The sequence below is a fragment of the Somniosus microcephalus genome, chromosome 6 (assembly GCF_052327205.1).
Source record: "Somniosus microcephalus isolate GS21.2 chromosome 6, FLI_Smic_1.0, whole genome shotgun sequence".
In the NCBI taxonomy this organism is placed as follows: domain Eukaryota; kingdom Metazoa; phylum Chordata; class Chondrichthyes; order Squaliformes; family Somniosidae; genus Somniosus; species Somniosus microcephalus.
In genome coordinates this window covers 131526227-131548533 of record NC_140992.1, presented here as the reverse complement: position 1 = coordinate 131548533, position 22307 = coordinate 131526227, and the positions used below count along the sequence as shown (strand labels likewise).

Here is a 22307-nt window from a genome sequence, read left to right as displayed (position 1 = left end):
CCTGTATTTTCTCAAAAAAGCCCTGATACCCAAATTGGTGACAGGGGGTAAAAGCTGCACAAATGCTAGTTTACTGGGCTGCTGGGGTCAGGTTGGAATTCCAGCTCAAGGTACGGTTCTTTAAGACAGAGAAAATGCAAATTGTTTAGTCATCAAACAAAATGCGACCAAGATCAAAAGACCCATTCCAACTACAAGTCTGAGACCGTCCATGATTTCAGTTACACAGCTGCCTGCTTTGGCTAACTCAGTGAATGGACAGCCCAGCATTCTCCAGTGTCTATAGACTCTGGGGCATTTTGTTTGGTATTAATGTCAGTGTCACTGGAATAGATGCAACTCTGGTTCAGAAGCAATCCCCTGATACAGCTACTGAAGTTGAACAAGTGTTGGTGGTTAATGATCCCAAACAGAGAATTTCTATCAGTCACTTCAATTAATTTTGCTATGGGGTCAATGAGAATGAGGATGGCTTCAGCTGAAGATCATTGTGTCAATTTTAATGGGCCCCGAGCTACTCCTCCGGGCTACTGGTGTGTGTTGGAGTGTCCTGAATCAACTAGATTCTCTCTATATATTTACCATGATGATGAAGCTCAAACTGGGGATCCGTTTACATAATTCACCAGAAGAAATTCTGCAAGTTAATATGGCTTCAAACTGTGCTTCAAGTGCTCATTGTGAGCCCTACTACACAACATTTGTAAGCAACACAAATGCTTTTGGCAAGACACTGGGAAGGATCCATGACATGATCTGGCTTCAGCCAGAATTTGAAAAACTGACCGAGGCAAAGCAGGCCCACGTCATTCAACAATAGGGTAATTTGAAACTAGAAATCAACAAACTCTGCAAACTTTAAGAAAAGCACATTTCATTTCAATTAAACAATATTTTCCAATAAAGGGCATTAATGAAGATCAATAGACAGAATAAGCTTGTTCCTGGTGCTAGCAACATAATCAACCTACTGCCAACCTGAAGGATAAAATCTGTGTCTCCAGAACAGGGACTTATATACAGCATGTGTGAGATGACCACATCATTAAGCTGGCCACATAGCACGAAAATCTTCTTTTAAAAAAGTGTGGCTCTCTCCCCCTTTCCCATTACCCAATTTGGGAGACTTCCTATTTAGGTCGAGGTTTAACAAACTGGGAACCATCATACATTCCTCTTATATTTGAGCACTACTGAACAGCATGCATTTACAGAATTACATTTTCTAAAGCACAAGAGCCGTTATGCAAATTTCAACAGTATCTACCAAGGTAAATTGTAAGGAAATCCACACCTGCCTTGCATCATTAACTTCTATAATGGAAGGAGTGATTGGTGAAATTCAGGAGCAATCCTTACTTTCAGGGGTCAGGGTCCTTTGTAAAAAAAAAAATTGCTCCCTGGTGAAAAACTGAAACATGTGTTGTGTTTATAAAGGAACTGTGAAGGAAGATAGTAATTGTCTTGACCCTAATCTATCTAAAATTGGTTTTGTAACCATACTGTTTAATTAGTAGAATGATGTGTGCAATTATTTGTTACATGCCAAATATGAATCAGTGACATAACATCACAGATTGAGCAGTAATTAATTCACTACACATTTAAATGGGTTCTATTTAATGATCATACACTGGGATATTCCTAGAACAAGGATTAGTAGATAAGAAATAGTGAAGAAAAGGTGATGGTTTCCTCTAATAGGTCCTAGGTGGAGCAGGCATTACAACACTACCCTTTTAACTTTGGGACCTAGGTTTGAATTCTGCAAAGGGCGGTTGAGCTTCCTGGTGGTGAAATATCACCAATTTAATTCCAGGTTTTGGAGTCCACAGTATATGTTTGCTTTCAGGATTCTGGTTCATAATGCAGCAATCATGCTGAATGCTGGTAAAAAGTCTAGAGATGAGTTTAGATGCATTATCATAATAACACAATGTATGTTGCTAAAACTGACTCAGGAATATGAGATATTATGATGGAAAACAAAGAGGAACAATTTAGTTTCCTGGACTGCAGCCTTGTAGGTGGGGTACAAGTGAGTATGAAGAGACTTCAGCACAATTATTTGCACAAATCGCCAAATGACAAATTGGAAGAAGTTATAAATTTGTAAGTTATATTTCCCACGTAATCTTTGGGTGAGATTAGGTCATGTCCTAAGCACTGAAAAACTACGGAAATAAATGCTTGGGGCAGTAGTTCATCACAATTGAAGGTTTGGAGCAACTAGCCTCAGATGAGGCAAGAGTAGAGGTTTTATTTGGAGTAACAAGCTTTGAATAAGTCAGATACAACTGGCTAACTGTCATTCAGGAATGCTATATAATCAGCCAAAACTGGAACTACTGTTGTAAACAGCTCAATGTGGCTAAGTTATCAGCCCATAGAACTATCAGTCACCTTTGCTATGAAGCAAGAAAACTTCTTTACTTTGTGTGCACAAGAGATATGTTCTGTGAGAAATAATTTCAAATCTATTTTTCATTCCCAATAGATTATTATTTTTCATTAAAGGTCATGGCAGTTTTATGCCCAATGCAAGTGAGCTCAGTGCTGGGTAAAATGTTCCCATCTCCAACACCAGCATCGAGGACACACAGGTAATGTATGGCACATCAAGCTGCAGAGTAAAGCACCTCTGACTCCGATATGAATGTGCTTTAATACCAACCTCAGACACTGACAATTAGCACGGGAGCACCTTTATGTTGTGGGCCCTTGTCCACAGGGGACTGGATTTAAAACAACCTAGATTAATTCCACACAAGCCCCTTATGATCTGCATTGTATCAGTCTGGGCTGGATTTGGGTGAAACTTCAATGTTTAAACTCACCATCACCAAATACCTCCAGAACACCTAACCCTGTCAGTACTGAAAAATGTAGCTTTCAAAATGTATATGAAAAAAATATTTAACATTGCCAAAACCACAATGTTAACTTTCAGAACTTTACAAATTAGAATGTGTAGAGGATACAAAATTGAACACTTCTGAACAGAACTCCCCCAATGACTAATTTAAAAAATGCACTGCGTGGTGTGATATAAAGCCACAAGGCAGGCCCCAGATTCAATCTCTGGTCTGTGCTGAGTTAACTGGTAACAATAAAGGGTAACATTGAGCACAACACTTGACCGTAATGTTCCTGGACTGGTTATTGAATGGGGAGGGGTCAGAAGCAACTTGCATGTCAGCTTCCCTCAGTTCATAATACTCTTGCTTCTGGGTCAGAAGGATGTGATCCCTTCTGGAAGTGTGCAAATATGGACATTGGGAGAACACAAAATGAGGCTCAGCTGACTGTTGCTCACCATGACGGAGTATCCTAACACTCACTGTGAAGGCTTACATGAATAGCCATGGAGCCAATGTAACTGGAGAAGCACCTCATTCCCAATTGGTGAATATGGAACAAACTCCAACATAACACTGCCTTCATGTGGAAGAAATCTTCTGAAGTAGCATCACAGAATAAGCAAAACCTTACTCCTGTTGAAAGTGTTAGACACAAATTCTATTGCAGGCTTTAATCGTTCCCTAAAGTCTGCCTGACACCAATCATTCTCGCCAATGGATTCATCAGTTTACAAAAGAGTAAGTCGTGAGTGTAAAAGCAGACCACCCCACTACATGTTAAGTTTAAATACATTCCCACTTTGTGAAGTTTACTTTATGACTGCTAAGAAAAACAAAAACAGGGATGTTCTTCAAGGCAACAGAGCCTTCACTTCGAACAAAAAGACTAGTTATAAAAATTGACATTTGAAATCTCTACTTCTTTCTTTAAACAACCTCCCCAAGCACTGAAACCTCTTGCCATACATAAGTGGAACAGACTGACAACTAAATAATGTTAAAGTAGGTCAGCGCTGTGCCATTGGCCCACCCCCATTTGGAAGTGGACATACCCAAACTACACAAGTCCCCCTCCATTGGTCCAGGCTGGACCCGGACACAAGTGGTCAAGTGTCAGCCGGGACTCAGTGTTAGCACTCTCACCTCTGAGTCAGAAAGTTGTGGGTTCAAGTCCCACTCCCGGGATGAGCACAAAATCTAGGCTGGGACTCTAGTGCAGTACTGAGGGAGTCGTCTTTCAGATGAGACGTTAAACCCAGAGGTTCCCATCTGTCCTCTCAGGTGGATGTAAAAGATCCCAATGCATTATTTTGAAGACGAGCAGGGGAGTTCTCCCCAGTATCATGGCCAACATTTATCCCTCAACCAACACCTAAAAACAGATTATCTGGTCATTATCACATTGCTGTTTGCAGGACCTTGCTGTATGCTAATTGGCTGTTGTGTTTCCATTACAAGTGACTACACTTTACATTGGCTGTAAAGTGCTTGGCAACGTTCTGAAAGGCGCTATAGAAATACAAGTCTTTTTTTCAAGCCCCAGAGATTACTGAACCCCAACTTGGCAGAGAAGTAAAACATACCGACAGTCATCAGCGGCATGTTTAAGCCACAATGTTCAGGCTGCAGAATAGATTTTATATGATTTTATGCAGCATCAAGTCTGCCTTTTTAACAGCTGTGTGTAACTGCTCATGACTGCTTGTAATAGAGTGACATGCATGTGTATGTATTGCAAAGCTTTTGTATTATACATGCAACTCAAGTAGTGAGACTTGGTTTCTTTGGTAGCATTTCTGGGAGCAAACCTATGTGCATTTTTAAATAGTGAAATGGCGATTCCCAAAACTACAAAATCACATTAGTCACACAGTCCTCCACCCCCCAACACACACACATTACAAAGTGAGACAAAATGTTACATATCTCAGCACCTCAAATGAGAGGACACATGATATGAGAGACAGAAAGAAGTAACTGGCATAAGAACATAAGAAATAGGAGCAGGAGTAGGCCAATCGGCCCCTCGAGCCTGCTCCGCCATTCAATAAGATCATGGCTGATCTGATCCTAACCGCCAATCCACTATCACAGAACCATCTCCTGAATCTAACAGAATTAGACACACGAAATAGGAGCAGGATCAGGCTACACGGCCCCTGGGCCCGCTCCGCTACCCACAGGGCCATGACCGATCCGAACCTAGACTCATGTCCAAATTCCTGCCCGCTCCCCGTAACCTTTAATTCCCTTTACTTCTAGGAAACTGTCTATTTCTGTTTTAAATTTATGTAATGATGTAGCTTCTACAGCTTTTTGGGGCAGCATATTCCATGGACCTACCACCCTCTGAGTGAAGTAGTTCCTCCTCATCTCAGTTTTGAAAGAGCAGCCCCTTATTCTAAGACTATGCCCCCTAGTTCTAGTTTCACCCATCATCGGGAACATCTTCCCCGCTTCCACCCGATCCAACCCCTTCACAATCTTATGTTTCAATAAGATCGCCTCTCATTCTTCTGAACTCCAATGAGTAGAGTCCCAATCTACTCAACCTCTCCTCATATGTCCATCCCCTCATCCCCGGGATTAACCGAGTGAACCTTCTTTGTACTGACTCGAGAGCAAGTATGTCCTTTCTTAAGTATGGACACCAAAACTGTACGCAGTATTCCAGGTGCGGTCTCACCAATACCTTGTACAACTGAAGCAATACCTCCCTATTTTTATATTCTATCCCCCTAGCAATGAAAGCCAACATTCCATTGGCCTTCTTAATCACTTGCTGCACCTGCATACTAACCTTTTGAGTTTCGTGCACCAGGACCCCCAGATCCCTTTGTACTTCAGTACTTTCAGTTTCTTGCCATTAAGATAATAACTTGCTCTACGATTTTTCCTGCCAAAGTGCATAACCTCACACTTTCCAGTATTGTATTCCATCTGCCAAATCTCTGCCCACTTACTTAGCCTGTCTATGTCCCCTTGCAGGTTTTTTATGTCCTCCTCACTCACTACTTTCCCTCCCATCTTCGTATCATCTGCAAACTTTGATATGTTACACTCGGTCCCCTCCTCCAAATCGTTAATATAGATTGTAAAGAGTTGTGGACCCAGCACTGACCCCTGCGGAACACCACTAGTTACTGATTGCCAGTCTGAGAATGAACCATTTATCCCAACTCTCTGCCTTCTGTTAGATAGCCAATCCTCTATCCATGCCAGAATATTACCCCCAATCCCGTGATTTTTTATTTTAAGCAATAATCTTTTGTGTGGCACCTTGTCAAATGCCTTTTGGAAGTCTAAATACAATACGTCCACTGGTTCCCCTTTATCCACCCTATACGTTACTTCCTCAAAGAACTCCAGCAAATTTGTCAAACATGACTGAAGAGGCACCGCAGAGTTAAGAATGCGAAAGGACGACATTTTTAAAAGGATGTGCGAGATGCATGAATAGTATACATGTTTTTTCTACACCTTGGATGAGAGGGGTGTGGGGTTTTAAGCAGACATTTAATTAATCGTTACAGCCTATTTAAGCACTGGTGTGCTGGATTTTTGACACTCCCGGATGTACATACTCATTTAAATTGTTAGGCTCAGTACACAGTAGATACAGTAGCGTTATGCTGTACATACCTCGAAGAATGCGCTCCTCATGGCATCGAAGAAAGTCCCAGATTCGAACTGTGCCGTCGTCAGAACATGTGGCAAATTTATTATCCGTAGGTGAGAAACTGTTACATGAAGACACACAGTAGGGGAAAGAGGTCAGCATTTAACAGGAGCCGAACTGAGCCCAATCTGGAGCATCCTCACATAAGCGTTCTGTACAAATGGACTCCAGAAGTTAACTAGAATAACCACGATGCTTTATGCTGGAACCTCGATTATCCACGAATGTGGGAGAGGATCCTCCCCCAGCAGGAAATAGAAATTGGCAGATAATCGAAGTCCCCTTATACTTAGTTTGACACCAAGTTTTTCAAACTTCCAATTGGTTTATTTAGATTGCTTAATCAAGATTACTTAATTGCATGTGCAAGCAAGACCCACATTTTTGCATTTAAACATGAGTATTCTAAAATACTAGCACACCAACTCCTGCTGGGCTCCCAGACTCAAAGTCCTGACATCTGCTGGGCTCCCAGACTCAAAGTCATGACATCTGCTGGGCTCCCAGATGCAAAGCCCTGACCCCTGCTGGGCTCCCAGACGCAAAGCCCCGACACCTGCTGGGCTCCCAGACTTGAAGCCCTGACATCTGCTGGGCTCCCAGATGCAAAGCCCTGACATCTGCTGGGCTCCCAGACCCAAAGTGTACCATCAGAATAGTAAATTCTATCAGGTAACAGTGGTTCAGTAACTATTTATCCTGCTGGATCAAGAACCCAGAAGTTGTGAAAAATCAATTTAAGAACACTCCACTATATTTGAATTAGTTCATATAATAACTAAATCAGGACTCCCATGAAATTTATAATTGGGTATAATTGAGTGTCTAGATGGCAGGTGTGCCTATAATCGAGGTTCCACTGCGCTAAACAGAAGATACTCAAGTAGCTGCACCGCCAAGGACAGCGCATATGACGATACACTGCCACATATGGCATTATCAACTAGATGAAGAAACAGTGGCAAAACCTGCACCATGCTAAGGACTGCAGCTCTACTACATAATGCTCCTTGGATTCCATATGCAAATGCTGTTCTGAATGGTAGTAATGTTAAATAGCTCGGTGTAGTTTTCTGTTTAGCACTTTCACCAGATTAGGCACTTTATACAAAGCATTAACCCCAAGTTACATCATTCACAGAAGTAGGGATGAGAGGGAAGTTATAAAACAATATTACATGTTGGATTGCAGAAATGGCCTTGAGGAACGAGGTGGGCCTAAGGGAAACCTGCCACCTGATATCATTGTTAAAATTTAGATCTAAAATAATGTGATGATGTATTTTAAATCAGATAGCCACAGTATCCTGGTTTAGGTTGTTTTTCTGACCTAAGTGAAAGGTATCTGCAAATGTGAAATCCAACGGTGTAACTGTCACATTGCAAGTATTAGATATTCAAAAGGTGCAGCTCATTTAGCCACATTCAGTGCAAGCACTTCAGTGTTGCACATCTAGTCTTCAACACTCCTAGCCGCATCAACTTTAGTAACAGTGGTGTATGCTGCTGCTAGTTTGCTGATATTTACCTTCTATTCATGAAGGTATTTGAGCAAGTTTGTGCAGTACCCTTTTACTGCCACTAGATGCCTCTGGCATGCTGTGTCAACACACCACAGCCCAACAATCAGAGTATAACCAGGACATATGACATTAACCTGGTACTGCACAGATTTTAAAGAACGGTTTGAAAAGCCCACTCCTAGGATCCAGGGGAAATCCCTTGTCCCTGCTAATTGCTAACTGGATTGTTTTGGCTCCATTTTCTAAATGGAAAAGTTTTTTAAATTATCTGATACTACAATGTAGTCAGTCACAATACTGAAAAAAAACTGACATTACTTTCTCACTGTAATGGAAACCCAGATGAAATGGGATAAATTTCCTTAAAAAAAAATTACTTTTTTTACAGCTCTCCCTCCAAATGAATTCAAAGCACACGATGAGCAAAAGTTACAACCCACAAAGCCCGCCACTTTCAATTTTGATGTTGGCAATATTAAAATGGTTTTAAAATTTAATTTCTTATTGAAATTCTTCAATCTTGTTTGCCACTGGATGTAGCTGGATGTCTGTGCTCTAGTATTTATGTTTAATCCCTGCATAGATCACCACCATCGGGATTTCGCTGACCATTTTACTTCGGTGTTGAAACTGGTTTTATTTCTGAAGTTTTAGCCTTTATTCAGTTTTAGAAAAAAGGAAATACTTTATTTAAAATGTAAAATCTTGCTTTACAAAGAACTCATAAAAGGAATACTTGTATACATTAGCACTGCAGCAAAACTCTGAGCAGTACAGCATACTGTCAACATCCACATTTCTCAAAAATGGCAACGTATCAATACCACACCATAGTTCTATAGCAGACAATGTGGCGCTTTGTGTAAAAGAGGAAACAAATATAAATACTGAGCATAAAATGTGAAGCATCATTCCCAGGGTCTCATAGAAACCATGCACAACTTCACCGAGAATACATTGAAATGACAATATAATTATACCAATCCCTATGGAAAACTGCATAGCATTAATCCACCTGGCCTCTCTAATCGCCTCCTTGTGAGCTTGGAACATCTTCACATTGTTCATGTTGGACTGCCAATACTTCACATATCCACCATGGTCAGCTGTCAGCATCCACATGTCATTATGAGACCAGGTCATGGCTCTAACTGGACTGTCGTGAGCCTGTTAAGGGGGAAAAAATGTTTATTACATTCTCAAGATGCTTCATGAATGTTAATTTCCATTTGACATGAAAGTCTCACACAAACAGTTTTTTTTAAAAAGCCTTAGTTCAGATGCTTGTTTTTGGGGATATTTGTGTAGCACTAACACCTCCTATCCCAGGACAATCAACTCTTGAAAGACCATAGTGGCTCGATACATTGGAGTCCACACAAATCTCAACTCTCACTGCTGCCTCTCCGAAAGTGTCTGCACATGACAGCGGCGATATCTCGGAAAGTACTTTAACTGGGGAGGTAAATGAGGCTGTTGCTCCTGATGGAAAGGACACCCTCATCCAGTGTCAACACTGAACATGATGTAACTGGCAGAGCAACCTACTAATTCGGTCAGTGGTAGCAAAGGTGTAACAGCACATTGTGCAACAAATAAGGAGCACAAAGTAGGTGCAGTCTTCTGCAACCACTGCATATTGTCGTGAATCAAGCAGAGCACTAATGACATCAAAACTATAAATGAATAATCCCAGTAACAGTTTGGGAATCACCTGTGGTGACTTTACACACTGCAGACAGATACAGCAAGTAAGTACATTTCTTATACAGGGAGTTGTTGTTTCTATATGACATGGGCAGACAAAACATGATGAGTCTACCAACTGAGGCTAAGCCTCTGAAAACTACATGAGTAATGCCTAAAAATTGACAAATGGAGCTTGAGAAACTTAAACCAGAAGAGTCAAAGGTAAAATGGGATAGTTTTAGACCTCAGTGAAAGATATTGGAAAGATAATCACAGTTGAAAAGTATAGCTGATCTAATGGTGTTGAGATGATCCTAGACAAGGAAGTAGTCAAGAGACAGTTTAGTGGCATTTCTCTGATGTGATGTTTTGCAAAATTGGAAACCAAACTTTTCAACATTAACACCATTCACAATGAAGATGTGGTGATGGAGCAATTCTATGATGAGGTCGAGATGATGCTGAAAATAGTAAAATCAATGTGATATTCATTACTATTAGTGATAGGAGCATTAAAGCAGGAAAAGGAAAAGATGAGGTTGTGACAATTAAATGGGCTGGGAGAGAGAAATGACACAGAAACAAGAATAGTAAGAGTTCTGTTAAATAGCACAATTTTATTGTGTTGCACATTTGGCCTAGCAGGTAAAATACATAGAAGTGATTGAAAGACAATGAAGGGAAAAAATAAAAATCAGAAGGATTACATCATTACTAGAGAGCACTTCTGAAACTCAACATATAACATAACATACTCTGGAACAGACTGCAACTCACACCACAACCAGGTAATTGCAACGGTAAGAATTAAGCTCAATAGCTCAACTTCATAAGGATCAACATCTATAGCAGGCAGTGGAGTGTGAGTAATCAGATACAGAAAGAAACATGGTGAATATACTAATGAAAGAAATATAAATAACAGCATGATTTTAAATACAAAAAAGAATAAAGCGTGGGAGACGTGGCTGGAACAACTGAGTAGAAGATTAAAACAAGACCCTGGACCTTCCTTCGGGAGTGAATGACTATGTCCCAGTGAACGGTGTTCACTGTTGTCCATAGGAACAAGAGAACTGGTAGTAATGATTACTGATAGCAATAGGGAATGTCCAATGGAGAGAGTACTCAGTCAATTTTGTAGTCCTGCAGTACAAGTGCACCTCACCACAAGGCAGAACACATGATTTGTGCCCACAAATCCCCAGAGGGTAGGTTTTCAATCTCCGCTTGAACCATCAGAAGATGCACCAGGATAAGACCCAGCCCCTTCAGAGAGCAACCAGGAAAACTGGAATGAGGAACTTCTCCATCCTGCTTGCATGAATGGAGTGGAACTGGCTTTGGTGGCCTTGGCAGAGGTGTGAGGCAAGCTGCCTAACTATGTGGTCAGAATATGGCAGGTTTGAGATGGATGGGGAAAGAGAAACATCAGAAATGTGAAAAATTACAAAATCTACATTAGCACAGTAGCAAGTGCAATGTTATTGTAGCTACCAAGGAAAATAGCCGAGAATCCCAATTGTATACCACCAATGGGACACCTCGCTAAGCAAGAAAGTGAAAAAGTTTCTCCCACACTCTGGCTAATGAATGAACATTTATGTCATCAGTTGACTAATGCAATCACATCTATCGGCCGTACTGCACAGTAGGCTCTTGGTTTCGGTGCTTACAGTAGTGACATCAACTTTTCTGTGTGTTCGAAATTTCTCACTACAACACCAACACTCTGTTCTACAACTCTGGTCTTCATTACTGTGGCAGTACAAACTACATTCTCTCTCTCCCCACCCTGACCCCACATTGGAGTTGCACTGGAGATGCTCATACCTGTAAAATAGTTTCAAAGTTAAACGTGAGTCCATTCCAGAGAGTGAACTCCCCACTTGAAGCACCAGTGACTAACCGCCTTCCTTCAGGAGTCCACTGAACACAAAACAAAAACAATTATTCTTACATTCAAACAAACATAATTTATTCAATACCCACAATGCAACAAAACAGATTTTACAGCCATCTCTCTGATGCACTGCAGAAACAGTCATTGCAATTCAAGTATTAAACATATTTTGTATTTCTAGCTTTTAATGAGGCTGGTAAGCATTTTTTGGGGAGGTCCACATGGCACTCCCACTGGCTTTGGTCAAATGTGCAATTAAATGTATATTTGAAACCAGATTGGTCTTTAAATACAGTGAGAGGTACAGAGAGATCTTGTGTCACTCTTGTGGCAGCACACACAACTTGCATTTATATAGCGCCTTTAACATAGTAAAAATATCCCAAGGCACTTTAACCCACAAACGCTAAAACCCACCCATCGGGTAAAGCAAACACATGCTAGCTACAGCAGTTTACACAACTGTACATTCGTAGTTGCTCAAACTGAAAATGGCAGCTGTTTGGGACCAAAGTTTTTTTTCCTGCCTGTGTTAGTTAAACCTAGGCGCAAAAAAGCTGAGCAAGAGCAGGTTCAGGGACTTGAACTGGAATGGAACTCCTGCCGTTCATAACATTAAAGATCGTGATGAGGCTTTCATAAATAGCTTGTCTACATTATGTACAGAGAAATAAAATGTTATGACCCCAAGAAATATAACAATCGATGGCGTTAAAAGTAGCAAATGTGACTGGATGACAAAAGATATAGAAAAAATAGCAATGGGATGACTGACAAATGCTAATAATGTCAGTGCATGGCATTAAGCACCCCAAGGCAAACTGAATGGCGGGAAGTAAATCCCAAATATATACAAAAGTGATGCTGAACTTGTGCAAAACGTTGATGAGATCATGCGTAGACAAATGCCTCTAACTGGTCAGTGTACAGGAGCAGTGGAAAAGATTGAGGGGATAACAAAGGTGGCTCCAGACATAAGCGGCAAAAGGAGATTAACCAATTTTTATTGGGTAAAGATGTTTTGGGGGGGGGGAAATTGAATGGAATAAAAGGCTTTTCCTCATTCTACTTTACATTTCCAATGTTGAATAACAGCTCCACTGCAACATTTTTGAATCAGCACACACAAACGAGCTTGATTCAAGTCCACCAATCCCTTCATTATAATGTGATGACCCTGATCAGCAAATGCTTCTTAGTCCCAGATAGTGGGAGGTGCAGCTGACAGAGTCTTGAATTGTGGTTTAATTCCAATCTAATAAACCAGTCGGGCACAAGGCCAAAATATTCACGACGTATCTATTTTAATTCAACTCTTGCTCACATTCTTTCATTAAGTACTTACTCTGACAACAAACACTGGGCACTTCACTTTATTGGTTGAGGTTCTGACAAATTTTGTTGTTACAGCATTCATAGGATTCTGCAGCATTCCCATCGGTGGCACCAGCTGGAAAACATTAAAGACACCATCAGGACCAGAGACTTAAAACAGCAAAACTATCACTATCTGCGTTGCACGACAAGACCAACTAACAGCAGAAACATCAATAGAACCAAACAGCAAACCTCCATAAGAAAGCCAAGTCAATCAGCACCACCAAAATGCCAATCAACCAAATGTAAAGTCATTAACAGAATCAACCCAACATCAGAAGCAAGACTATGCCAGACCAACGCAACAGCCTAACTGAAATTAAGCCAGACCAACACAGCAGTGCAACCAACATTACTGAAACCAGCACAATCATGTCTGGGGCAGGCCAATGTAGAGTCTCATACCTGAATAATCACCAGTAGAGCAAAAACAAGGGGGAAATCTTCACACCCACTTTCTTTTACCTGCCTCTCCCCCAAAATCTCCTGGAATATTACAATTTATTTGCTGAGGTTCAAATGCAGAATTTATATCACTAACTGTGTGAGACTGCTCAAGCATGAGTACGTTACTTAGTTCATTAAAAAAAATCCTATTTTTAAATTCTTTGGGGGTTGTGTGCAAAGAGAGGTTGTTCGTGCGATGAGCCTTTATCCTATTGGGTTTGTCCCTGATGCGATCTGTAGCATTTCCCTCATCATCTCTCCAGTGCATCATGCCCCACAAGCAATAATTGTGCTTTATATTTATTTGTTCCACGACTTCTTGGGTGATCAGAAGCCAAGTGCTGTTTTCCTGAACTTCCAGTACATCCATAACCTCTGCTCTTCCTTCAGTCTGTCTCTTTGATGTACTTAAATCTAAGCTGCATTCTTTCTTTACTTCAATCTAATTCAAAGTTAGTAACCCCAAGGGTGTTTTAGTTTGATTCATTTGCCATCAGGAGAATTTTTATGAAGCAATTTATTTAGGTTACTTACACTAACAGGGCCATATTCATGAAATAAAAGTTAATTAACAGCACCATCCAGCTGTTCTGCCATCTAATATACAAAAATAAAAGTGCAAATATTATTGCCTTCTTTATTATACTTCAGCTGCCTAGGCCCTAAGCTCTGGAATTCCCTGCATAAACCTCTCCGCCTCTATCTCTCTCTCTTCAGTTAAGACGCTCTTCAAAATCTACCTTTTTGACCAAGCTTTTGGTATTTGCCCTAATTGTTTATGTGGCTCGGTGTCAAATTGTTGACTTACAATACTCCTGTGAAGTGCCTTGGGACGTTATACTACATTAAAGGCACTATATGATTTTTTTTTTTATTCGTTTATGGGATGTGGGTGTCGCTGGCAAGGCTAGTATTTATTGCCCCTCCCCAATTGCCCTCGAGAAGGTGGTGGAGAGCTGCCTTCTTGAACCGCTGCAGTCTGTGTGGTGAAGGTACTCCCAACAGTGCTGTTAGGGAGGGAGTTCCAGGATTTTGACCCAGTGACGATGAAATATAAGCTGTTGTCGTCACCAAAACAGAACCAAAGTAACAAACAGCACCACCAGCAAAGCCAAGCCAGCCAACAGGAGCAGCACATTAAATTAGTATAGGGAAGTTACAAAGATTTTCCTGTTGAGATGCTTACATCATTATAGTAAGCTGAATCTGGCTGGATTGCTCGAAGGTCTCTGTGATCTCTCTGCCAAACTCGATTCTAAAAATGAAAAAAAGAAACCAATCAGCAAATGAACAACCAGGCAAGAAAAACTATTTAGATACTCATTAGGTACTTTTAAAAGAAAAAGATGAATTGGTTACACTCAGTACACATAAAGCAGCTATCTTGAATTTTCATCCTTAACAGCAGTGTATGAATGATCATAGTTCTACATTGTCAGCTGTGGCTCAGTTAGTAGGACTCTCATCTCTGAGTCAGAAGGTTGTGGGTTCAAGTCCCACTCTAGAGACTTCAGCACATTATCTAGGCTGGCACTTCTGTGCAGTACTGAGGGAGTGCTGCACTAGCAGAGGTGCAGTCTTTCAGATGAGACGTTAAACCGAGGCCTTTTCTGCCCTCTCAGTTAGACGTAAAAGATCCCATGACACTATCTTGAAGTAGCAGGGGAGTTATCTCTGGTGTCCTGAGCAGTATTTATCCCTCAACCAGCATCACTAAAAACAGATTATCTGGTCATTATCACATTGCTGTTTGTGGGAGCTTGCTGTGTGCACACTGGCTGCTTTGTTTCCTACATTTCAACAGGGACTACACTTCAAAAGGTACTTCATTGGTTGTAAAGTGCCTTGGGACGTCCTGAGGTTGTGAAAGGCGCTATATAAATGCAAGTATTTCGTCTTTCTTATCCACCGGGGAGATGAGGGAGCTGATTCCTGCCTCTACTTGGAGCAGACTTTGGTTTGCTCAGTGAATGTGTTAACAATGCTGTTTATGGTTGTGCCAAACTAGTTTTCAAAACTGCAGAGAATGTTATATTAGAATTTGGCTGATAAACACATCTCAGGACAAGGTCTTGCTGGGCATGGGCTGATTGCTGCCCTGGTTTGTGGACCTTAGTTTATTAAAAGTGTTAGGAAGTGATCAATGAGTCAAGCTATGCCATTCAGTTCAAACACCTTTCTTTCTTTACATTTACATACTGTCTTCAGTATTGTCATTTGCCCCACAATACTAATGTTAATTCCCAATACTCCATCCTGCTAGAAGACATGCCTCTCATTCTCAAACTATTTCACCACAAACACTTAGTCCAATTTGAGAGCTTCAATAAATGTTATATTCTGGCAGGTTTGAGGAACATATAACCTCCAAAGTAATGTTAACAGTAACACCACAGAGCCGTTCCATTCAGCATTGTGAAGTTAATCCAAGATACTTCTCAATTTTAGAACACAAAGGATTTAGGTGATCTTCTCTGTATTTTATTTCTAAATTCCGATGTTCCATACCTCTTCCTTCTGGTTGCTGGAGTCTAAAGTGCGTTAAAAAACTAAACTTTCTGTGATATAATCATTATCCCCAAGCCACACAGAGAGTGGCAGTAAGCTTGGGCCAAAGTACTCTACACCAGTAGTAAGCTAGTGGGGTACCGCAGGGATCGGTCCTAGGACCCCAGCTATTCACAATATATATAAATGATCTAGACGAGGAAACTAGATGTAATATCTCCAAGTTTGCAGACGACAAAAGCTGGGTGGGCGTGTGTGCTGTGAGGAGGATACCGAGAAACTCCAGTATGATTTGGACAGGTTGGGTGATTGGGCAGAAGTGTGGCAGATGCAGTATAATGTGGATAAATGCGAGGTTATCCACTTTGGTGGCAAAAACAGGAAGGCAGATTATCTGAACGGCAATAGATTGGGAGAGGGGGAAGTGCAACGAGACCTGGGTGTCCTTGTGCACCAGTCGCTGAAGGTAAGCATGCAGGTGCAGCAGGCGGTTAAGAAGGCAAATGGTATGTTGGCCTTCTTAGCGAGAGGGTTCGAGTACAAGAACAAGGATGTCTTGCTGCAGTTGTACAGGGCCTTGGTGAGACCACACCTTGAGTATTGTGTGCAGTTTTGGTCGCCTTATCTGAGGAAGGATGTTCTTGCCATGGAGGGAGTGCAGCGAAGATTCACCAGACTGATACCTGGGATGGCAGGGATGATGTACGAGGAGAGATTGGGTCAATTGGGCTTATACTCGCTGGAGTTTAGAAGAATGAGAGGGGATCTCATTGAAACTTATAAAATTCTAACAGGACTGGATGCAGGAAGGATGTTCCCGATGGCCGGGGAGTCCAGAACCAGGGGGGTCACAGTCTAAGGATAAGGAGTAAGCCATTTAGGACAGAGATGAGGAGGAATTTCTTCACCCAGAGAGTGGTGAACCTGTGGAATTCTCTACCACAGAAGGCAGTGGAGGCCAATTCATTAAATATATTCAAGAAGGAGTTGGATATATTTCTTAAGGCTAAAGGGATATGGGGAGAAGGCAGGGACAGGGTACTGAAACTGGATGATCAGCCATGATCTCATTGAATGGCAGAGCAGGCTCGAGGGGCTGAATGGCCTACTCCTGCTCCTATCTTCTATGTTTCTAAGCTCCCTTGAATCTGGAGCAGCTTGTCAGGCTGGTGTAAAATCTCAGCCCCTGGTGTTCACTATGGAACTAATCCAGGGAAAGCAGGTACATTCTAGTCGGCATCACCAAAAGCCTATCTGCCAGCAACAAAAAATATCAACTTAAATGGCAGGAACAAAATACACCACTCCTGACCTTGCCATTCCCTTTATTTTAGCGCATTTATATAGTTCCTATAGAGATGAGGGGGAATTTCTTCACCCAGAGAGTGGTGAACCTGTGGAATTCTCTACCACAGAAAGCAGTGGAGGCCAATTCATTAAATATATTCAAGAAGGAGTTGGATATATTTCTCAAGGCTAAAGGGATCAAGGGATATGGGGAGAAGGCAGGGACAGGGTACTGAAATTGGATGATCAGCCATGATCTCATTAAATGGCAGGAACAAAATACACCACTCTTGACCTTGCCATTCCCTTTATTTTAACGCATTTATATCGTTCCTACTATAGAGATGAGGAGGAATTTCTTCACCCAGAGAGTGGTGAACCTGTGGAATTCTCTACCACAGAAGGCAGTGGAGGCCAATTTAATGCATCACTCAGTGAGGTACTGAAATTTCTAAACCAGGAAAGTCCTTGTTCTTTTCTGCTACTACTACTTCATATGGCTAATGTAAATGTAGTACAACAACTATAATTTTACATTGAGGTGGTTACGGCAGATAATTGCGTCAGGACTAGCGGAATGTATTGCTGTGATGCCTCCTTCATATTTGTGAATCGGGCATTGAGTCATTATATGTTCCATGGTCTGTTCTGGGTGACCAGTCGCACACTGGAGAGTTTTTAATTCTCCATTTGTGCATCGTGTGCACAACTGCCATGGTTTGTATGGATGCGGTTTAGGGTTGCCCATAGCTTCTTGGAAGATCGAAGCCAGGGAATAAAATTGGGAATTAAAGCATAATATAGGAAAATGATAAATTGGAGGAAAAGGCTGGGCTTTGTATAACCATCACTTGTGCAATCATTCTTTCTTTGCACAACAGTGTACTATTCTAGAGGTGCTCTTACCACAGGCTAAAGCTCTGGTGATGCAATTTCTATTTCTGCTTGGATTTCTTACTCCATTGGGTTAATCCATTTGAACTTCTGTAATTTAGCATGCTTGATTGGCACCCCATTCACCACCTTAAACATTCACTCCCTCCACCACCGGCGTACTGTGGCTTCAGTGTGTACCAACTACAAGATGCATTTCAGCAACTCGCCAAGGCTTCTTCGGCAGCACCTCCCAAACCTGCAACCTCTACCACCTAGAAGGACAACGGCAGCAGGCACATGGGGACACCATCACCTCCAAGTTCCCCACCATCCTGACTTTGAAATATATCGCCGTTCCTTCATCATTGCTGGGTCAAAAATCTGGTACTCTTGACCTAACAGCACTGTCACCCCATGGACTGCAGCGGTTCAAGGCAGTCGGCTCACCACCACCTTCTCAAGGGCAATTAGGGATGGGCAATAAATGCTGGTCTTGCCAGCAATGCCCACATCCCATTAATTAATTTAAAAAAGATGGGAGAATGTTTATGCTTTTCTAATTTCACACATTTTTAAAATTTCAGTGTGGTGGTTGAGTTGGTGTTTCGTATTATTGGTATAATAGTCGCAGTTGCAATGGTTGCGTTGTGGGATCTTGCTATGCACAAACTGGCTGACATGTTACACTACATTACAACAGTGACTGCACTTCAAAAGTAATTCATTGACTGAAGTGCTTTGGAGCATCCGGAGGTCATGAAAGGAGCTATATAAATGCAAACTCTTGCTTTCTGAACTGGCAACCAAGAGGTCACGAGTTCAAATCACATCATGCAATTTTCAAAGCTGAATTCAAGAAATCTGGTCATTTGTGTGGGCTTAAACAAGAGAAATGACATCTGGGGAAGTCCACGCCTGGGGGGCGGGCTCTTGGTGGGGTTGAGGGACTGATCCCAGGGGAGGTTGCACTCTGACGGGGACGGAGCAGCTCAATGGCCTGTGGGACAGCGTCAGATAGATGCAGGCTGGGTCCAGGGGGCGGGGAGACACGATGAACAGTGCGGGCTTGGCTGGGGTGTGAGGGTCCCTGGCTGCCTGACTTCATTTGGCTGGGCACTGATTACCGAGTCCAGGCCCCAGTCTGGTAGTCCCCTGAAACCTTTTGCTGAATGCGTGACTGGAACTCTGAACCAACCCCCAAACCTCCACCCACCCACACAGACAGACAGACAGTGGGACAAACTGTCTCCACCCCCCACCACAGACTGTGGGGCAAACTGTCCGCCCCACCACAGACTGTGGGGCAAACTGTCTCCACCCCCCACCACAGACTGTGGGGCAAACTGTCCGCCCCCACCACAGACTGTGGGGCAAACTGTCTCCACCCCCCACCACAGACTGTGGGGCAAACTGTCTCCACCCCCCCACCACAGACTGTGGGGCAAACTGTCTCCACCCCCCCACCACAGACTGTGGGGCAAACTGTCTCCACCCCCCCACCACAGACTGTGGGGCAAACTGTCTCCACCCCCCACCACAGACTGTGGGGCAAACTGTCCGCCCCCACCACAGACTGTGGGGAAAACTATCCCCCCCCCCCCAAAAGACTGCAGGGCAAACTGTCTCCACCCCCCACTCCACAGACTGAGAGACAAACTCCACCCCCAACCACCCCACCACAATTTTTATACAGAAAACGTACTTGTGTTACAGGGGGTCCACAAATTTTTTGTAACACTGGCGGGGGGGCCTCAAGAGCATAAAGTTTGAGAACCTCTGATTTGGAGAATAGAGTCAGCCACCCCTACCTGGTTTGGCTACATGTGACTGCAGTCCCATTCTAAGTGGCTGAGGTGGCCTCACAACATACTCAATTGTCAAAAGCAGATCGGAATTAGAAATAAAAGTAACCTCACCAATATTCCCACATCCCAAGAACAAATCTTAAGAAATCATAATTCTTTATATGTGGCTACAGTCCACAGATATCAAGCCCACAAAGATACTGTCTGGACATTTGTACAATGCCACAAACTAGAACATAGGTTTGTCTCTGCAATTCTCCATATGAGTCATCAATTGATGAAGTGTTCAAGTAGGGAGGTGCTGAGTGGAGCCTACGAGGTTAACTACTGAGGTGAGGAAACAAGAGCACAGCAGCTGCTCAGAGGATCCTAGGCTGCAGCTTGGAAGCAGTTCACTTACCAGCTCTCTTGCTACAGTTAGCAAAACAGAGAGAAAGAAAATACCTTTGATAGACAAGGAAATATTCATCTGAACGGGTTAGATTAAATCTGCAGTGTTAAAAGTTTTAAACTGCTCCCTTATTAGGAAAAACTGAATAATTGGTCTATTTAGGATGCACCACACCTTGAATACATCATGATTAACAGAAAGGTTAAATTGGGAATGACAAAACTTCAAAGACAGATACAGCACAGGAGGCTATTTGGCCCATTATGCCTGTGCCGGCTCTTTGAAAGAGCTATCCAATTAGTCCCACTGCCCTGCTCTTTCCCCATAGCCCTGCAAGTATTTCCACTTGAAATATTTATCCAATTCCCCTTTGTAAGTTACTATTGAATCTGCTTCCACCACCCTTTCAGGCAGCGCATTCCAGATCATCATAGCTTGCTGTGTAAGAAAAATTCTCAACTTGCCTGATTCTTTTGCCAATCACCATAAATTTATGTCCTCTGGTTACTGACCCATCTGCCACTGGAAACAGTCCCTCCTTATTTACTTTATCAAAACCCTTCATGATTTTGAACACCTGTATTAAATCTCCCCTTAACTTTCTCTGCTCTAAAGAGACCACCACCAGTTTCTCCAATTTCTCCACATAACTGAAATGTTTCACCCCTGGTAACATTCCAGTAAATCGCTGCACGCTCTCCAAGAACTTGACATCTTTCCGAAAGTGTGAATGACAGCCCCTTTCTGCATACAGTTGCTTTGCAGAATAAAGTTAGACAAGGATTTTGATCATTGTCCTTCCACCTCTGGACCCTGGGTTTGCATCAAGTCCACAGTTACTGGACTTAACTAACCTATCCGTTGGCTGTAAGGATGTAAGTTAAGTAGGTCTGTTGCAGTCCCAACCAAGTTTTACACAGAACTATCAATAAATTGGCAGGCCACAATGAGGGCTGATGTGGTAAATGTCACCGATACAGTTGAATGGTCTTGTAACATTAGGGAAAGTAGTGAATTTTACTATGCATCTATCTTGTACTCAATGAGAATGCACATGGACCAGTGCAAAGTACTGTAACCTGAACCTAACCCTCGCTGGAAAGTTTATTTTATTCATTCATGGGCATCTCTGGCAAGGCCAGAATTTATTGCCCATTCCTAATTGCCCTTGAGAAGATGGTGGTGAGCCGCCTTCTTGAACTGCTGCACTCAGTGTGGTGGAAGTACTCCCACAGTGCTGTTAGGGAGGGAGTTCCAGGATTTTGACCCAGCGACGATGAAGGAACGGTGATCTATTTCAAAGTCAGGATGGTGTATGACTTGGAGGGGAACTTGCAGGTGATGGTGTTCCCATGCACCTGCTGCCCTTGTCCTTCTCCTTCTAAGTGGTAGAGGTCAAGGGTTTGGGGGGTGCTGTCAAAGAAACCTTGGCGAGTTGCTGCAGTGCATCTTGTAGATGGTACACACTGCAGCCACGGTACACCAGTAGTGGAGGAAGTGAATGTTTATGGTGGTGAATGGGGTGCCAATCAATTGGGCTGCTTTGTCCTGCATGGTGTTGAATTTCGAGTGTTGTTGGAACTGCACTCATCCAGGCAAGTGAAGAATATTCCATCACACTCCTGACTTATGCCTTGTAGACTGTAGAAAGGCTTTGGGGAGTCAGGTGAATCACTCGCTGCAGAATACCTTGCCTGACCTGCTCTTGTAGCCACAATATTTATGCAGTTAGTCCAGTTAAGTTTCTAGTCAACAGTGACCTCCAGGATGTTATTGCGGGGGATTCGACAATGGTAATGCCATTGAATGTCATGGGGTGCAAATGTTACTTGCCACTCATCAGCCCAAGCCTTAACGTTGCCCAGGTCTTGCTGCATATGGGCAGACTGCTTCATTATCTGAGGAGTTGCGAATGGAACTGAACACTTCTGACCTTATAATGGAGTCAAGGTCATTGATTA

At 42.4% G+C, this 22307-nt stretch overlaps 1 protein-coding gene across 4 annotated transcripts in view; it reads right to left on the bottom strand.

Annotated features, from left to right (window-relative positions):
• The window catches only part of wdr33 (WD repeat domain 33), a 191985-nt gene that overhangs the window by 103965 nt on the left and 65713 nt on the right, over window positions 1–22307 (bottom strand). For all 4 annotated transcript variants that reach the window (XM_085990786.1, XM_085990788.1, XM_085990785.1 and 1 more), the window contains exons 3-7: window positions 14666–14734; window positions 13001–13105; window positions 11586–11681; window positions 9079–9230; window positions 6504–6601 (exon numbers count right to left, since the gene is read on the bottom strand). In XM_085990786.1, coding sequence (XP_085846912.1) covers window positions 6504–6601; window positions 9079–9230; window positions 11586–11681; window positions 13001–13105; window positions 14666–14734 — 520 coding nt within the window. The remainder of the gene's footprint in view (window positions 1–6503; window positions 6602–9078; window positions 9231–11585; window positions 11682–13000; window positions 13106–14665; window positions 14735–22307) is intronic.